We start from the raw sequence: 18,216 nt of genomic DNA, 5'->3' as shown, positions 1-18,216 counted from the left end.
AGGTGTCAAGACTTCTCCTTTCGTCCTCCCTTTCCAAGGCTACACAACAAGAAAACAGGAAAGCGCCACAAAGGCTGAATGTAAAATGTTCTCGGGGTATCTGGCTCCATCCAACTCCTTAATGGCCTTTTAATGTATTTTGTTGCTTCATTTCCTTTCTAAAATTATACTTAACAACCCCCTTCCCCAAACAACCCTCGTGGAATGATCTGAATTCACATGAGAGCTCCCGCAGACAGAGCCACTGGATACTTCTGAACCAACACGATGCATGGTAGCATATCCGTCCATGGCACACACTCGTGCATTTGCTAGTGCGACTATTAATCAAGCATGAAAGTGTTGCTTGGACTCCGGGTACACAGCACTTACTTGTCAGACTCGGTTTGGCATCTAAAAGCATTGCCAAGAAGTTTTAATTCACATTATGAGAGGCTTGTTTGCAGAGATTTCGTTTTAATAGTATTTTCCACATTCAGAGAGCAGCATTTATCTCCAAAATTCACAAAGGGCCAGATCTTGCTGCTCTTTACTTGCAATGAAGTGGCTCACTCCACAAGGAGGACATAAGGAAGAGTGGTAAAAAAAAAACCCCCACTCTGTTTTGCTGATGGCAGGAAAACCGTTCTCAACGCCCTCTGGGGATGACCAAGTCTCATTTTCCGAACTTTTGGTTGGACCAGTTAACACGTTGGGTTTCTGAGGCCAGAATAAGGCACCGCTGCCTATTTTGTCCGTTTACTTGACTGCTTGCAATTCTGTTCTAATTTCTTTGCATACTTCGCAGTGCGGGAGGCTATCGATCGTGATTCATGAAAAAACCGCTCATACCTGATAATACAATGGCCCTATTATTATTGGTTTATTGCTAGTTTTATGGTACCCCAGCAAGCCTGCAATGGTATTGCATTGCTTAAGGAGTGGATAATCTTAGCACATAACAGGATGCTTGTGACGAGTCAGACGGGACAAGTTAACAATTGAACAAGTCTTGCTTAACTAATGAGTAACAGTCTTGTTACCTCTTGGCTAAGAAGAGAGGAAGAGCCAGTGGGGCGGGGAGGGGGTATACAGGTACTAAGGGGCTTGCAGCTTAGCAAGAAGCATGTTTCTGAGCTTCTGTAGGGCAGCTGCAGGAGCTGGGAAGCAGAAGTCCTGTTGTCTGCAACTATGCACGTGCAGCTCTGCAACAGGTGGGGAAATGCATACAAAGGGCTCCACTCCGGGAGAAAATCAGTTTTCTTTCGCTCATTAGAGAAGCAAGGCTGACCAAAGCAGGAAGCCCACTCTACCGAAAAGTGCCGCAGAGCTTTTCATAACTACCAATCCAGTATCTTTTCGCCCTCTCGCACGGCTGGCAGCTGCATTAGCATAGGCTCCCAGCATCACGGTGGCTGGGGCAAGATTTGCAGCAGACCACCTGAATCTATCAGCACTATTTCCTGCAGCACTCAAAGCTTTGGCATTTCCACTGACACAGAGGTATTTTTTTTTAATCAGCAAAATCACGACTGCTTGATCTTTCTCTTGCTGAGAAAGCCTAAGCCCAGACAAAGCACCTTCACTTTTGGCCAGGAGGTAGGTAGCTGGCACAAAACCCCACCCCTGGCCGTGGTGGCCTCATTTAGCTTCTCCGTAAGTAAAAACTACAGTGCCTTGTCTCCACTGGAGAAGGGATCATGCCTTTGCTATCCTGTGGTTACAAGCAAGTGTGCTTCTAGCAAGCAAGGGCCAGCCTCAAATTACCTTGACTGTCCCCTTCCGGGGCACCAGAGGGGAGGGGATTTGGAGCAAGCGCGGCCCGAGGTGGTATGGCTGAAAGCCATTTTATAAAAAGTTCTTGGAGTTGCTGGTGCGCTCAGGGAAGGGAAAAAAATTCTGAAGCCTGTAATTTTCTTTGAACAATAACTCACAAGAAAACACTCAAATGGATCTTAATTAAAACTCAGCAAAAGATGGCCCTTTCCAGACTCAGATCTGCGGCGCACATTTTCCAAATGCCATTTCTCACACGCAACATGATCTAAAAAAATATATCTGAACACACATTTCTAATGGAATTAGATACCCAGTTTAAATAGGACTTTAGAAAGCACCTGAGTGAGTTAGGACCACGAGTGCTTTTTACTTTGAGGGATACATGAATTCCTAATTTGTTGAGAGGCTTGAGAATATCCTACCTGGAAGGACCTATTTAAAAAAAAAAAAAAAACAAAAACCCCAGAATTTCACAATGGATATTGTATGGGGATAATTTACGGTCTGAGGGGAAAATGAAGAACTTGTTTACCAGGGAAAGTTACTCTGATTTCTGTGCAACTGCTTCCTTTGATGGCTGCTCCAGACTCGCCTTCTCTTTGATGTCTGGAATTTGCACCACGCATGCTGGTTAATCTGTGGTTTGGTTTCCTTTCCAAGAGAACAACAGAAAGCCAATGTCACAGCTGCTCTGAACTGTGCAGGGAATAACCCAAGTGCATCAGTCTTGGAAAATCATTACAAACTGTGTGGGACAATATCCAGTGCCTGAAAATGCTTTTTTTCCCCTTTTTTCTTTTCCAAGACTGCCCTCCAAGAAACAGAGGCTGCGCTGAACGTGTTTGCTTTTGTGCCTTTTGTGGGTCTTGTTTTGCATTGTTTAGGTAGGATGGCAATTCCCCCAACCTCCTCCTGGCTTTGCTGGGTTTTTTTCCTCCAACGAATCTTACCAGGTATCAACAGATTCTGGATTCCAGTCGAACAACAATTAGCTCCTTTCCTTACAAAGCACCGTTCTTCTTCCCCTACCTCGTCCCACCACCCAACACATTCGGACTTGACTCTGACATACCAAGTGCACCAAGATACCCTGGACCCGGGCAGGTATTGGCAGGCACTGATGCTCTAGGGGTGGCAGGTACCCTCCGCCTTGGAGGCTGGAAATGGCCCCAGAAGACTTTACTGGTTTTTTGTAAGGGCCGCTCTTGAGGGACGCCTGCCTGTGGCCACAGCAACACAAGCCGAGGAACACAGGCTTCGGCACGGTGCAATCAAGGAATGTTAATTGCCACTTGTTTGGAGATCCGGTGCTCTGTAAATCTGGAGGTAACAAAGTGGTCAGCTAAAGTGCATGGAACAGCAATTTAAAGGGCTGCTCTGCTCTGATTGCAAATTTCTTCTCTAAAAAGCTATTGAGAATGTGACAATTAGGCCTGATTTTTGGATTATAATTTCTCCAAAGGGCAAGGTCTGTGTCAATGGAAGCTCTGATCCAGGCGTCAGTCAATGATGACAAGTGGATTCCCCGCTGCCTCCTCTGCTGGTCCTGTTTGCCACATCTGCCTGCCTTTCTCTCCTGTCCTACCCAGACCCCCTCCAAGGGGCAGACAAAAGCACTGAACTGCATGCTGCAGCCTATTCCAGACAGCTTCTCACGTTCCAGCAACGAGACGCCTACCAAATAACACCTACGAGCTCTTATATTGACTCCCCATCTGTGGGCTCCACAGGGGTTTGCCAAGGAAGGGGAGCACCATTACACCCATGTTTGAGATGGGGAAGTGATACACGTGGAGGCAAACAAACACTTCCAGGACGGCTAAGAAGCAGCCTCCTGCGTGCAGATAGACGCTTTGACAACACATGGAGAGAACCTGGGTCCCCCCGTGCCACCCACACAACACTCCGGAGCAGCGTGATGGTGTGATCTGTGCCTGCAGGAGCCCGCTCTGAAGGGCAGCATGGTGCCCAGCAGATTCCCTTTGGTGCCCAGCCCCCCTGTACCTACTCTGTGTTGTCAGTAATACCCCCAGACCAAGGGAAGCCAGCACCAGCAGCTGCACCGGGGTCCCCAAGCCGTGGCTCGCAGTTCTGATTCTGCTCTAAGCAGTTCACACTGGCCCCGTTTTCTGCCAAAGGCCTATATCACAGCATTCCCACTTAAAAAAACCCCGAGGTCCTTGCGGAATCTCTCCTGGGCAGACCTGGATACAGATATGGGCATACTGGGTGGCCGCCTCGGGCCCGGACAGAAGGGGGCCTGAAAATGGGGAAAAAAAATTAAATTGCAAAAAAAAGTTTATACATGACTGGCAATGTTATTAGTTGAGGACACTATTTAAAAGCATTGATACCACAGACTTTCGCAACAAAAATCATCCTCTCTGGCAAAGGGGAGTCCGATACTAAAAGTTTGCCTGGGGTGGCCAGGAGTCTGGGTGCAGCACTGCTCCTGGGGAGCGTTTTGGTCCTTGGCTTGCAACCAATTCTCTGCCCCTGGTGTTTTCAAGAATAAGTTGTTAGAAAGAAATTGCACAGCAAGTCCAAGGACAGGCAACAGCCCGCAGACCCCTCACTGCGTGGACGCCAGTCCAAAGCTACGACAGAGTGGCACCAACTAGCAACGGTTTCCCTCTGATGGCCCCCTCTCCATCCACCAGGAGTGGGGTCACGGTCAATCGACTGGCTGGGAAGGATGCACCACGGAGCCCAGGCGACTGTGCCCAGGGGGAGAAGTACAGCACGGGGGGAAGGAGGGGGCTGCACAGGAGGGGATGTGTGGCTCCTTGAGCTATTTGTGTTCTGCCGATAAAAAAAAACAAACCAGGGAACGCAGGTCTGCGGGGCTGTTCATCTGGTGCCTCTTGCAAGCTCCAAGTTGAGTTCAGGACCAAATGTCAAGACAAACATGCTGGTGCACGAGACCTCTTCACATTTAGCCCCCTTCTCCTTCCAGAAAGCTCTGCATTAAGTCCATTCCAACAATCTAGTGTTAAGCTCCGACTAACACCTCTCCTTCCCCTGGAGATACCCAAAGAGAGGCCTAAAATTAGCGATAAGTGAAAAAATACCCTTTGCAGCAGATAAAGTCTATAGCGCTTTATCTGAAGGTTTTGGATGTCCCCCGAGACCTTCAGATAACCATAGTTTACATGTGCTTTGTTGCCATTGTGCATGGAGACCTTTAAAAGCTGCAACTGAAAGGATTCAGAAAGGATTTATTTTCTCTTTCAATAGACAAGCAGAAGGAACCTGCACCCCATACTTCAGGTGCTCTTTTTAAAAAAGTGACCCATTTCTATCATACCAAAAGGTCAGCACTGCAGTGAAATTTCCAACGGGGAGCCTTAAGCTAACCTGACCCCTTTATAAACAAGTAAAAAACCCTGCAAGATTTCTATTTCTCTGTATAATTTGAGAAATGGGATTTTTTTTTTTTTTGGTTAAGTATTTGATCAAGCCTCACAAAGGTGCTAATGTATTATTAAAGCTAATGGAGCTCTACAAGAAATGTTAATGGACATTAAGTTTGCATAAATGAATTACACATTAGCACAGTCACAAGAAATCTAGTATCTGCCAATTTAGGTAGTATCTGATCATTTCTGTTTTCCCCATTATAGAGACATTACTTCACGCTAGTTTCGGCGATAGGAGAATTGTAAGCAGAATGCTCGTAATGAAGCCACATAATGAAGTAGATGAAATAAATTAACACAATCCCCCTACTCGGGGTCTGCAATAGCATGTTTGAGATGAACTACAAAAGGAAAGCTTGGGAGGCGTCTCGGCAGCCTCCTCGCTTCGCTGTTCTCTTGCGCCAGGGCCCCGCCGCCCCCGTCTCACGCAGCACAATCCAATGGTGGAGGCGCTGCAGCGACGCGGACAGGCCCGTATTCCATTACACCAATAAAATACCAGCTATCTCTGCCGTGCGTTGCCCCATAGGTATTTTCAGAGGCGTACCTTTCCCTATCTGTATACATCAACTGTGATGAACGGCATAGCAGTTCATAAAGAGCCAAGCGAAACGCTCTACCTAGCTGTTATCTTGATAGCAGTCAGCAGCATTAAAACTTCAGGAATATCAGCCGGCAAAGGCAGGCTAATCTTAACTTACCTTATGCATGCCACTGGATTTTTAAACCACATTGTACACACCGCGACAGTCTCTCTTGCATCAGAGCAGGTGTCTCTCGATTTGTTTACCAATGAAGAATTGCAGTCGGTTATCTTAAATTGTGGCACCGCAGTGTAAGTTTTAAGAAATAAATGCGCTGGTAAAAAAAAGGGAGGACTCCAAATTCATCTGCTGTGACATAATTATAAGGCCTAGCTAGCAACCTTTCACGGTGCTAAATCTGGGTAAAGCAAGATATTCTCCAAGAATAAAACCAGGTTTGTGGAATTATAGCAAACTGGCAAGGGAAAGCCATTGTTTCATCCATTCAACAATACCCAATACTTTGATTTCTACATTTTGGCAACAAGATATAAGTGCTATGTACACTGTAATAAAACCTAATTACATAATTAATGGTTTCTAACGTCTTTTGAAGTGAGGATCTTTACACAATGGAAGAACAAAAATCACTGGGACTCACACATGACTTCTAGGTAGCGCTGGGTCTGCAAATCCTTGACAGCAGGGTGATCCACCAGACAGATGACAGGGACGCCGTCATCCTCCCGTCCCACTCTCAACAGAAGTTGACTGGTCACTGTATACATATCAGACCACTGCTCCACTTCAGACTTGCCTGCCAAAGGATGAGAGAGCCAGAGAGAGAGAGGGAGAAAGAGCAGAATAATCATGGGAGAGCATATCCATGTTAACTTCACATTATTTGTGCATTCATATCACCATGCAACACATGACACACAGGCCTCCAGCTTCCATTTTTCCTTTATATGGCATCTGAGCAGGAGAAATGCACATGGAAAACCATCCTCCTCCCACCAGGCCATGGAAAGCCAAGATATACAATGCACTGCTACGTGAATTAAGAATTCCCTAAAACTCCTGAGCTCCTAAATCACTGGGGCCACACATCTCCTTAACCCTCACAACTTTCCATCAACAAAGTGACCAACGAGACCAAAGTAAGGAAAGATAGAAATGAAACCATTTCAATGGTGACACTGAGAAACCCCGCAGGAAACACCGGGGCAGCTGGCTGGCGTGCGGTACGCGGCAGGGCTCCTTCATAAAAAGCAGAGCAGGAAGGAGGGAATCTCAGGAAGAACCAGAGAGACAAGAGGGGCTGTACCCATGCTGGGCAAGTATCTGCTGACTGTACGTCACTGCCACCGGCTACGATGCACTGGTGGCATTTTTAGCGTTCAGGTCATGCAGATAAAAATGGTAAAGAGAGCAACAACCCCCTTTTTCAAACACAAAAGCCTGCTCCTGTAGAACATGTAATTAAACAGGGGAGAGGGCTGATGGGACCTGCAGAAACTACAACTCATTATGACTATAGAAAAGGATTTCTAACTGCAAAAGTTCTTCGTTTTTTTGCTAGGTGCATACTGCACAAAATAAAAAACACAGAAAGCTATTGCAGTCCCTATTTCTGTTAAAAAACCCATACGGCCAAAGGAACAGCAGGGTGATGTGGTATTTCAAGAGGCTACTACTTGTTTGGCAGTCTTCAAAGATACAGGGATGCTGGAATTCAATTGCTGATGCAAGCAAGCTCGATAAAGACGCTAGACGGGTCAAGCACAAAGGGTTGATCACTGCTGTACTTGTGCCCTCTAGAAAGGAAAGAGCCAAGCAAGGCCATTTGAAGATCCATGCCTTGCTTAGATGACAACAGGTGCTGGAAAGCAGCTGGCTCTGTGGGACACTACTACAAGTGGTGGCAGCTTTGCATTCTGCTATTATCAGCATACGTTCAGCATGGGCCATTGTGCTAAGACGCCTGTAGGAGGGAAAGGATGATGTTGTACATCCTCGAATGGAGGACTTTGTCTTGTCCTCGCAGGGGGGTTACATTTGACGCTACGTGTTTGACTTCGGTTAAGGAGCCCTGAGCGTCTCACGTGGGGCAGAGGTGATGCCAACCAGCCTTGCATCCACGCGTATGCCGACTTAAACAAACAGTGTGTCATGTGCAATCAACGTCAGTGACTTCCTTGTACAAACACCACAAGCACTAGACTTTATAGAGCAGGAGAAACTCATTGCATATGAATATTCAGCACATACACAATGCTGTGCAAAGGTGAACTGAAAAGCTTTACAAGGCAGAGAGCTGATGCTCTCAGTGATGCCTAAAACAGGGCAGAAAGCTACATTAGCAGCAGCAGCAACCATAACAAATTCCCTTCCCAGCTTTAGAAGTCAGCAAGGTCACAAGCAGCTGAAGAGCAAATCCAGAACACTGAACTCAGATTCTGGCAGGCGGGTAATGGACATAATGATATTCAACCCTTCCCTCTTAAAATGCAATTGTCATTTAAATCCATCAGCATATTCTGCTCCTGACCTGGGGTTTCAAACAGCTTGCTCTACTTTTTAACCAGGGGTGGGAAAAAACAGAAACACAGTGGTGCATCTAGAAGGTCTGAATCAACTGCTGGGTGTTATTGGTAAAACTGAGCTGATTTAGAGGAAAAGTCTACCCCTTAGCTCCTTGTTCCCTTTGAACCATCTGATCGTGGTGGCTGGTCTGCTGGCCATGGCAGTGCAGTTCAATTCAATCTCTTCTCCTTCGACGGCAATTTCTTTCTGGATATCAATTATCAAATTGCGTGGCGGGACTAAAATGAAAAATATACAAATCAGAACAACAAGGTCAATACATTTTGAGCATTAACTGATGCATTTCTGAGAGCCTATTAAAAATCTGCTCAATGCTGGAAAACAGCTGGATTTTTTTGGGGGGTGGTGGGGGGGGTGGGGAGAAAGCTGGATGTGAAAAATCAACAGTTCTCTTAATTTATCAACTCCCTTAAAACATGGGTTCTTAATATTGACACTAAATATTTCCAGAGTTGCAACTTCACTTTGCATTTCATTGACCATTGCCTGACTCGTGTTTCTTCTACCTGCTCCCCTGACTGTGCATCATCCCATATACGGTGACTGCTCTTTTAGACTGCTCAGTTTGGATATCACATAAAAAAGCAGCATGCAGAGTTAAAAAGAATAAAGCATTTGTACATGTTTCTTGACAGCCTGTGATGAGGAGAAAGAAGGCGGCTGACATTTAAAAGTGCATTACTTACCTATAGTCCTAACCCTCTGAAGGGTTGCAATTTCTTCTCCTGTGCTCTTTAGCTTCAATCCTCAAGCTCACAAGGTTGAAGCTGGCCAGCAAAGAAGTATACTCAGTGCTCTTAACCACCCCCACTGAGTATAGGCCAGAATGGATGTCACAGCCTTTACCTGCCAGTGCCTTTCCCTTCAAAATAAACCACAAGGCAAAGAAGTAGAGCTAGCTTTGCATCTGGAGACAGCTCCTTTTTTTCCGTGAGATTGCAATAATTGCAGGAAGGTAATTTTCCTCTCTCTCTAGGTAAGTATCCTCTATAGATCAACCCTCTCGTGAACTTCAAAGCTAGAGGGCTGTAATCATCAATGAGAAATAATCCAATAATATTTAGAAATCGGCTAGAACCTAAGGGAGATAACAACTGCTGTAGCATACAACCAACGGATGTGACAGAAACAAGCTTAAAGATGCTGAAATAGGGACAATCATCTCTTTACATGAAAGAGTTGGTAGAAAGGGAGATGCAGGCCTTACCGGGCAACATGCAAAAGTCAAGAAGGAACAGAGTCGTAAGTCAAGGAGACTTCCAAAGATAACATTTTTGTTCTGATCATTATGATTAAGGAATTGTATGGTTCAGATATGACTAATACATTTCTCAGCTGATGAAGAACAAACAAATATGTATAAATACCATCCTGATGATCAAGCAGACTAATTAGTCATTCGTGGCTTTCGTCTAAGAACAGACTATAGATTTGAAATCTGTAAGTGTTCCAATGAAGCGTGAATAAATTTACATATAGTAGCACTGAAGACATGAAAGTATCCAAGAAGAGAAAAACAACTACGGAGGGAAAGCAAGAGACAGCACCATATTGCTTCCTGATTGCAGCCGTGGGAGAAAGGTGGTCTGCGCTCCACGGCGACTACCACCCAAAGCACATAAGGAGAGCACAGCATTAAAGCCACTCCTAAGGTACCAAATGGGATCTTCTAGGTGAACGTAAGTGTCACACTGAGTCAGACCAACTGGCCCAGGACCCTGTCTCCGACAGTGGCAGTGGTAATGGGAACTGAGGTCCTAGAAAGAAGAACCAAGGATATACTGACACCAACTACCTTCTTTAGGGAAGTTTATTAGTGATGAGAAAAAGAGATCTGTGACTGTCATGCCCATTCCTCCATGTGGCAGTCATCTCATCTCCCTCACTTGAACAAATACACACTTCTGCCTTTGTTTCGCCTGGTAAAATAAGGATTCGCACCAATCTGCCGTGAACTTGCGCACCAAGGTAAACACACAGCGCTATGATTTTTATTTTCTTAAACAGGGTTCTGGAATAGGAGATAGAAAAATACGGTTTGCCTTGAACCTTGAAATGCAACTTATTTATAAGGAGAATAACTACCCTAGCACGCTACTTTATTATTGAACACAAACAGTATTTACACAGGGGGCAATTAAACAGGTATTATTTCAAATAAATCTCTAGCAATGAATGAAATTAAATGAAAGCTAAATAATTATATACATCTGAATGCACATAAATACGAGAGGAAGTTACATTCTCAGCTGAATACCAGAAAACTGAACTAAAACCTGAAAGCTGTTGATAAATTTGAGACCCATATTAGGGCTAATTATAAACACTGTTTCCACAGCATAAAACCACTAAGGAAGAAGTGAATCTCATTAAAACACAAGGAAAAAAAGTCTTACAACTAATCAGTGAGTGAGATCTGAGTTTAAGATCTTCCACTACGATTCAGGTTCCCTTGTTAAAAGGATCTTAAAAGCCAACACTAATCTTTAGGCATGGCTGTAACAGTATTAGCTATTTTGAGCAGTAGCTATATAAATCCTGTACCTGCATATGTACTGCAAGCTCTGAAACCACGAAAAATAGCCTGAAAAGAGAGAACTCAGTATGATTGTCTTGGTGAAAATGTTACTTCTCAATAGAAAACAGTAACATTCAACACTGGAAATGATGATGCCAACACAAAAATAAATGGAAGGTGTCAAACAAAGGGTGCTAAATTTGTATACATGTAAGAAAAAAGATAAAATGGTGGCTATAATATCAGAGTAGGTAAAATTAACCAAAAGCCACCACTTTACCTCGTAGTTATGTATAAGACCGTGCAGAATACATTTAGCAACTAATAAACATGCAAAGGCAGGAACATCTTCAACATATCAAGAGCTTTAACAGCTGTGGATATACACAACACTTTTCTTAAAAAACATCATAGACAGCAACAAAGATGCTTTTATTCTTCATTATATTATAATCTTAGAAAAAAAGGTTGAACATATGATCGGTGGGGATAGCTTGATTTCTGGGTACAGAGATGCATAGGCTGCTGGATCTTACTATGAGGAATTGCGAAGTAACCCCAAATGAAAGAAAATTAAATTAACACATTAAACATCCACAGAAAAAAAAAATCCACTGCTTTCACTATTGCTGCAGGCTACGGTGAAACTGGAGCACCAATTTTTTTGAGAGTCAAAGCTATCATGTGTACCCTGTTGGTGTCCTGGATGTTAACTGGCAAAAAAATAACTTAAAAACATTTTTTTGGTTCATCAATAACCACCGGCACTCGCTCACAGAAGGATCAGACTGGCAGAAGTACATAAAAGGGGAGGGAGTTGACTGCATGGTGCCAAAGGAGATGGAGATGGAAATACTAGGAATGATGGTGCTGGTAGTGTCCTAGGCAGGACCTCAAACCACAGCACGCCTCCATGCAGGGAAGCTGAGCTATGAGCTTTCAAATTGAAGAATAAATAATCATTAACTTGGTGGACTTTACTAGAACTTTAGGCAAGTAAAAAAGAATCCAACTTTGTGGGGCCTTACATTTTATATATTCTCTAATTTTACACAAATATACTTCTTCCCTTTCCATCCTCCCTGAATGGGACCCATCGAGGACCATCATTGCAAACCTCTGCTGCTATTGCTGCAATCGGACAGCACACACCCGCTCTACAGCCCTAAGGAGGAAAGACATGGGCTGGAGAAGGTCCTGGGAGGGCAGCGTGTAGGACTACTAGCAGGCATGGCTGTCTCCACTCTTTCAGCGCATGTCATTCCCCAAAGCTGCTGGCTGGTCTCCGCACTCACACTTGCTCCAAAAGACCAATTGTGAACTCAGAAGTTTTTTCAAGAGAGCCGGCTGGGGGATGTGGTTCATCCTCACAGAGCCCCGGTAAGGCAGGGTGAGGATTATCTCGCATTGCACAAATGGAGGAGCTGACAGCATTTAAGTGACTGTGACAGACAAGAGTGGGACTCACTCTATTAAGCAAAAATGTGCCCGGAACAAAACGCAGCAAAACCCCGCTGGTCTTCTACACACCGGATACCGCTCAGAGAGAATCGGGCAGAACATAATCACTGGATAAGTGCTGGAGATGGATGGAGGCATTCCTAAGTAGCAATTAAAGGCTATGATATCCCAGGTGGTGAATGGCTCGTGAGAAGATATTTTGATCTTTGCTTGCCACTTTCCATACCTTGTCCAGGACTGAGCAGATCCAATCATCATTAGTGAAAGAGCACGTGAGAGAAAAAAAAAAAAATAGTTTTCTTACCAAAACCATAGCACGGTTACGAGCTTTCGGCAAAGCCTTACCTGCCTGATCTAGTTTCGGCAACTTTTGCTGGCTACAACAGCTACCAAATAGTTTGGGGAAGTGCATAATAAATTCCCTTTCCTCCTCCCCTTCACTCAGACACACTCCCCATTAACCAAAGACAGAATTTAGTGGTGAGCATCTCTGAATTTCTTACCAAGCACTGTAATAGTAGTATAAATTTCCTGGGGAGGATCAGTGTAGAGCTGGCAGAAGTATCTTCCTTCATCAGAAACGGAGACATTTGTCAATGACACTCGGAGTTCACTGTTGGAGAAATTCACTAACTGAAACCTGCTGTCCTTCAACGCTGTGGAGCAAACAGATCGTTAGCGCTGGTGATGAATCCGAAAGATAGTACATCCCCCACCCACAGAAACACAGCCGAGCCGGAAGCCCAAAAAAGGCGTAAAGGAATCTAAGCAAAATTTCCCAAGCGCTCTGACTGCAGCTTTCCTGCTACCTTTTGCATTTCAATCTAGGTTTAAACATTATTCGTGTTCACAGATCAATATAAATAATCAATACAGACTAATGCACCTTGCAAAACACCAGCGATTAGGACATCATTCATTTGCTGGAAAAAATAGGGGTGTTCTGGTAAATGGGCTGTCATAAAAATTCAGGGAGCCATTTCATGACTGTAAGCAGACTGCAAGCTTGGAGGCTGGACCAGGAATGGCTTGAAAGAGAAAACACGGAGGGAAAGGCCAATGCAAGATTTGGGTTTCCTTGTGCAAGTGCTAACTGCCCAAATTCTTATGACAGCAAATACTGCAGCCACTACAAACCAAAAGCTCTTCTAGTGCTTTGGAGAGAAGTATTCTCTTATAGTAAGTCCTTGTGAAATATATAGCACCACTGGGTCCTGATGAGGGTCCAATACATGTTGCTACAATACAGGGTGTGTGGGGGAGTGGGAATCAATCCAAGGAATGGCCCTTTCTTTTGGTAGTGCTTATTTAATGCAGCTGGGTCTTTGCCCATCCCAGCCAGGCCCAACAACACGCATTAGGTTCGGGCAATTTAAATGCTTTCTTTCCAACTATTAGCCTTCGCTGGGGTTTTGTCGCAGCAGAAAACAGACAGCATCATTCAGCGAGTACCACAAAGACAAGGGTTTTTGTTTTGGCTTTAAAGAAACTTATTGTCTTGAAAATTCTAGCCTTCAAACCAAACATATTACTTCTGAGAACATTGCACTCTCCCTGCTTTACCCTATTCAATTGGTTTGTGTCAGCTAAATATTTGGTGTTCAATTGCAATTCACCCTGAATTACTACAATCAATTCCTATTGCAAAGTAAGACAGTCTGACTTTTAAAAGGGACCATCAAGGTTTCCATTAAGGAGAAAGATTATGATTGCCTGTTTCATCTACCCTCTACAGAATCGACTAAACTTTAAGCGTCTAACGTTAAATTTAGAGGGGGGAAAAAACCCTTAGCCATCTCTTTATAGAGAGTGCAAGGGAAGTGGGGGAAAGTTGTTACCGAATAGCACGGGGATGGGACTTACGCCTGAAATCTCGGAAGTAAATGGTCTGTCTGTTGGGATTCAGTAGCTGAATCACTGAGTCATCGCTGTTTTTGACTCGACAGCTGATGGTGGCCACATCTCCCTCCACTACCGTCACATCCTCTGTAACCAGGTTCTGTCCACCACCTGAAAAAAGAAAGCAAACGCTAACTAGTGCTGAGGTTTGAAGTCGTGTCAGCAGCTTTTGCTGGAGTCCTTCCAACAGAGCAGGAACAGAAGAACAAATGCCAGGGGGCTGCTTTATCAATGCACATCATCCCCCATCTCGTGGTGACTGCAGGAGGCTGCTGGCTCAGCATCCATGGCCACAGCCAGCCTGCAGCAGCACATCCATGGCTATGCCTTCCTCAACCCCATGTATTACCGTTGCTGCACTTGCCTTCCACAGGCATAAGCTTCATCCCACAGGAACAGCGGGGTGTGGAGGGAGAAGATGGGTGAAGTCTGAAAGCCTGTTAGGAGTTTCGGTCAACAACGCAAGGCAGGCGCAATCCACGGCACATGCAACGAGACTTACTTAACTTAGCCAACACATTGTTCACTCGCCCTCCATATATGCAGTTGCCTACGTGGCAACGTTGGAAATGGGGATGGATACCCTAGGGACAAAAAAAATGAGGATGCTCCTTTTGACTGGCTTGAACACCACTACATCAACCTGGAGTACCTGGGAGTGGTTGGCGGTGCGCAGAATGGAAATGTAGCAATTACTTGGCTAAAAAAGGGGCCAGATCCCTCCCACACGTAGGTATGGCTGCTATGCATGTGACCGAAGCATGGCTTCATGCAAGTGAATTGCAACTCCAAGGACAGCGCAGCAAAGGATCGATGCTCCAGACTACTCCAGTGACCCTCCTCCAGGAAATGGTCGTCCGGGACCAAGCTCCTGTGGGACTGGAGGAGTTTGATACCAAACCTAAGGGCCATGAACTAAGCAGAGGTACAGACCTAAAGACCTCGATGTTAGCATAACAAGGCAAACAGCTGACCCTGTAAACAGCCTCCAAAGATGCAGGAAACCTGGGGTTTCCCCACCAAGCGGTGTGGAAACCTGGAGCCCAGCCTTCAGCTCATCCAAGGTTGGGCGTGCTTGATCAAGAGAACCGAGTACTGGAGATTACAGGATGTTAAAGATGAGCTTAAGGAGAGAAATGGAGGGACCCTTTTTACTGTAGTGAACAAAAATTCATGACGGTAAGGACCAAGAAGCATTTCATTGGAAAGGCTCTCATATCCCATCCATCCCTTTCTTTCCTCCCCAGAAAAGAGCAAAGGCTGCCAGACAAACCGGTTTCCTGAAACATCTACCTAGCAAGATGGTATCTACACATAAGATGCGTCTTGGGATGGCGGGGAAGGATGATGATGGGCAGAGGTGTATATTATTAGAAATACAGTTCCTGCCCCAGTTCTGTGCACAGTGGAGACCGGATCATTTCCAAACTGGAGAAGTGTACGGGCAACTAAGGCACCTACTAAAAGCATCGCCTCAGCATGCTCAGATACGGGGCAGACATGTGTATTCACAATTCTTGGCTGAAAAAAAAAACAAAACAAAAACCCTTGCCAAACTTTTGTCTTCTAAACCTATGAATAACTAAAAAAGTACATGCAAAGAGAACTGCAGGACATTCAGGATCTTCTAAACAAAACCCAGCTTATATGTATAAATGTTAAATAACTACAATCTGTTAACAAGTTAATTCATTTTAAAGCCCAATCAATCTCTGCAGCACAACTTCTATTGTTCCAATCTGCATGGGTGGTGTTCTACATATATTCTAAATTGTAATCTAATTACTATGAAATTAATCCCTTTAGGCAACTCCATTTACGCCCAAACTATACTTATCCCATCGTTTGTGAGCCTCACAAAAGATCTCTATATTCATGTGGAAGCAGATGCTTATGCTCGCCTTGCTGTTGGTAAGCAAGAGACTAGTAGAACAACAGCGGTATGTCCAGTTCTAGATGGAAAGCTAAAAATTCCCCCTGGCAACCAAAACGCTCGTATTCACGAGTCAAAGAGCTGCCCATCGCTAGCCATCAAATGGTTACAGCACCTTCAAAACAGAGGGGAAGTCATTGGCATACTTGCTATTTTCCCAGCAACAAACAATTAGTAAGTAGAGCTAGTTAGGAAGTTGTCAATAAAACATTTTCTCATCTGAACCTGTCAATTTGCCAAGGCCGAAGCTCTTCGTGGGACGAGCAGTTTTGATAAAACCTATGGAGAAAGATTTGCTAGGGACAGGGCAGAGATCGTGGTCAAAATTAGCAACCCACCTCACACCTCCAGAACAGCTTGGTAATTAGGGCACTGACTTGGAGGGAGCCTGCACCAGCTGTTACGATCCAGCTGTTATATCCACAGGACCCTGTGCTGATATAGCTTAGCTGAATCATCCTGCCTTTGATGCCGAATAAAGAAGGGTTAAAGTTGCAGTGGTTCTGCTGCACCTGTATTGCTACGGTTATAACTTAACGGCTTCTATCAGTATCCTTTGATATCAATTCAATTGTCATGTCTGCCGATGCCCTCAGCCAGAATCTGTAGCAAATTGCGGGGTGGCGAGAGTCTGGTTTAATTTTTCATTAAAACGTTTGAAAGGTCTCATGCTGAAGAAGATGATGAAGAATGGGAAAGCTGTTTGAAGTTTCAGAAATATTTATGGGACGAGAAAAGAGTCTCCTGCCCGGGTCTAAGGGAAATCGCCCTTAGCTGAAGGAGGAGCACTGGCTACAGGATGCCCTAAGGAGCTGGACCTCTTGGAAAGAAGAAATCCCTTTCACTGAGGTGCAAGTTTTAGTCTGAACATAAGAACGGCCATTTCCTGGATCAGATCATACGTCCAGCTTGCCCGGTATTGTGTGTCACATAGGGGCTGAAAGGGGTCTGACCGGGGTTTTTTCCCCACTGCTCCTCTCTCCCTTTCATCCTCCACCCTCTCTACTCTGGACTTATTCAAAAAATGCTTGGCTGCTTATCTTGCTGGGGTCCTGTGACCCCTGTTGACTTCCTGCCCCTGGGGCAGGGGGCTGGACTCGATGATCTTCGAGGTCCCTTCCAGCCCTAACGTCTATGAAACTTATGAAGGCCTAGGAGTGGAGGCTCTACAGCCCCAGGTCTTCATCAGCGAGGGCTCCTCCTGCACGGCTCTCAGTGCTGGACTCCAAGGACCGGTTACTCCCAAGCCCCCGGTGAATGCAACGCACGCCACCGGTGCCACCAGATTTCTTGTGCCGTGAAAAACCTGCACCAACGCAGATGTACGACTCTGCAGCAAACAAACATCAAGGACCCCCAAAGTGACCCTCCCCCCCAGGAAATCCCACCCACCGGCAATCAACACCATTTCCTTCCCGTGAAGCGTGGGTGTTTCAGATGCAGATTGATATACTCCTCAACAGGCTGTGGTTTCACCGGGATGCCGGCCTCTTAGTGCATGAGGAATTGCCTGTATCCGTTCTGGAAGTACCTCTGTGCCTGGGGACAGGCTTCTCTCCTGCAAGCAGGCTTACCGAAAACCCAACCAGGCATAGCAACAAGCTGCTCAACACCGGGGTATTTATTTCAAGTTTCATCAGCGTTGGGTGAGGGTCTCATTTTGCTGGTGGGCAATAGCCATCACTGCCTGAGCATCCACTGCTTTGTTCTGGAGAATAGACTTTTATCCAAATGAGCTCTTGTACATTGGGTACATTTTTTTTTTTCCCCTGCAATTTGCCCAGGACCCAATTACGCACATCAAGACAAGGGAGAAACTGTACTGAATATCAAACACCTTGTTTACTACTCGGCTCTTTCTGTAATACTCAGCACACTTAGCCTCAGGAGAACAGGTTTATTTCCATGGTGGGCATTTACCAAGTCGCTGAACTCGCACCCCCTCTGTTAGCCTGTTAATAAACAAAGCTCTCCATCTGGTTTGAAGAAACCAGAGTTAAAGCATGCAGTAAAAGGGCAAAGCAGAATCCAGATTATGCTGCGACAGAGCTAAGATACCAGAGTGGCTTAATGAAGTTTAAACAAAAAGCGTGTTTT

The 18,216-nt window shown here is 45.1% G+C and overlaps 1 protein-coding gene across 1 annotated transcript in view; it reads right to left on the bottom strand.

Moving 5' to 3' along the window:
- CADM1 (cell adhesion molecule 1) overlaps positions 1–14,572 on the bottom strand; it is a 74,156-nt gene extending 59,584 nt beyond the window's left edge. Inside the window, exons 1-5 of the mRNA XM_019543122.1 lie at positions 14,536–14,572; positions 14,151–14,366; positions 12,791–12,943; positions 8,389–8,526; positions 6,363–6,518 (exon numbers count right to left, since the gene is read on the bottom strand). Coding sequence (XP_019398667.1) covers positions 6,363–6,518; positions 8,389–8,526; positions 12,791–12,943; positions 14,151–14,366; positions 14,536–14,572 — 700 coding nt within the window. The remainder of the gene's footprint in view (positions 1–6,362; positions 6,519–8,388; positions 8,527–12,790; positions 12,944–14,150; positions 14,367–14,535) is intronic.
- Between the last annotated feature and the right edge of the window lie 3,644 nt (positions 14,573–18,216).

The sequence above is a fragment of the Crocodylus porosus genome, unplaced genomic scaffold (assembly GCF_001723895.1).
Source record: "Crocodylus porosus isolate Cpor-Errol unplaced genomic scaffold, CroPor_comp1, whole genome shotgun sequence".
Classification (NCBI taxonomy): domain Eukaryota; kingdom Metazoa; phylum Chordata; order Crocodylia; family Crocodylidae; genus Crocodylus; species Crocodylus porosus.
This window is presented reverse-complemented; position numbering and strand designations above follow the sequence as displayed.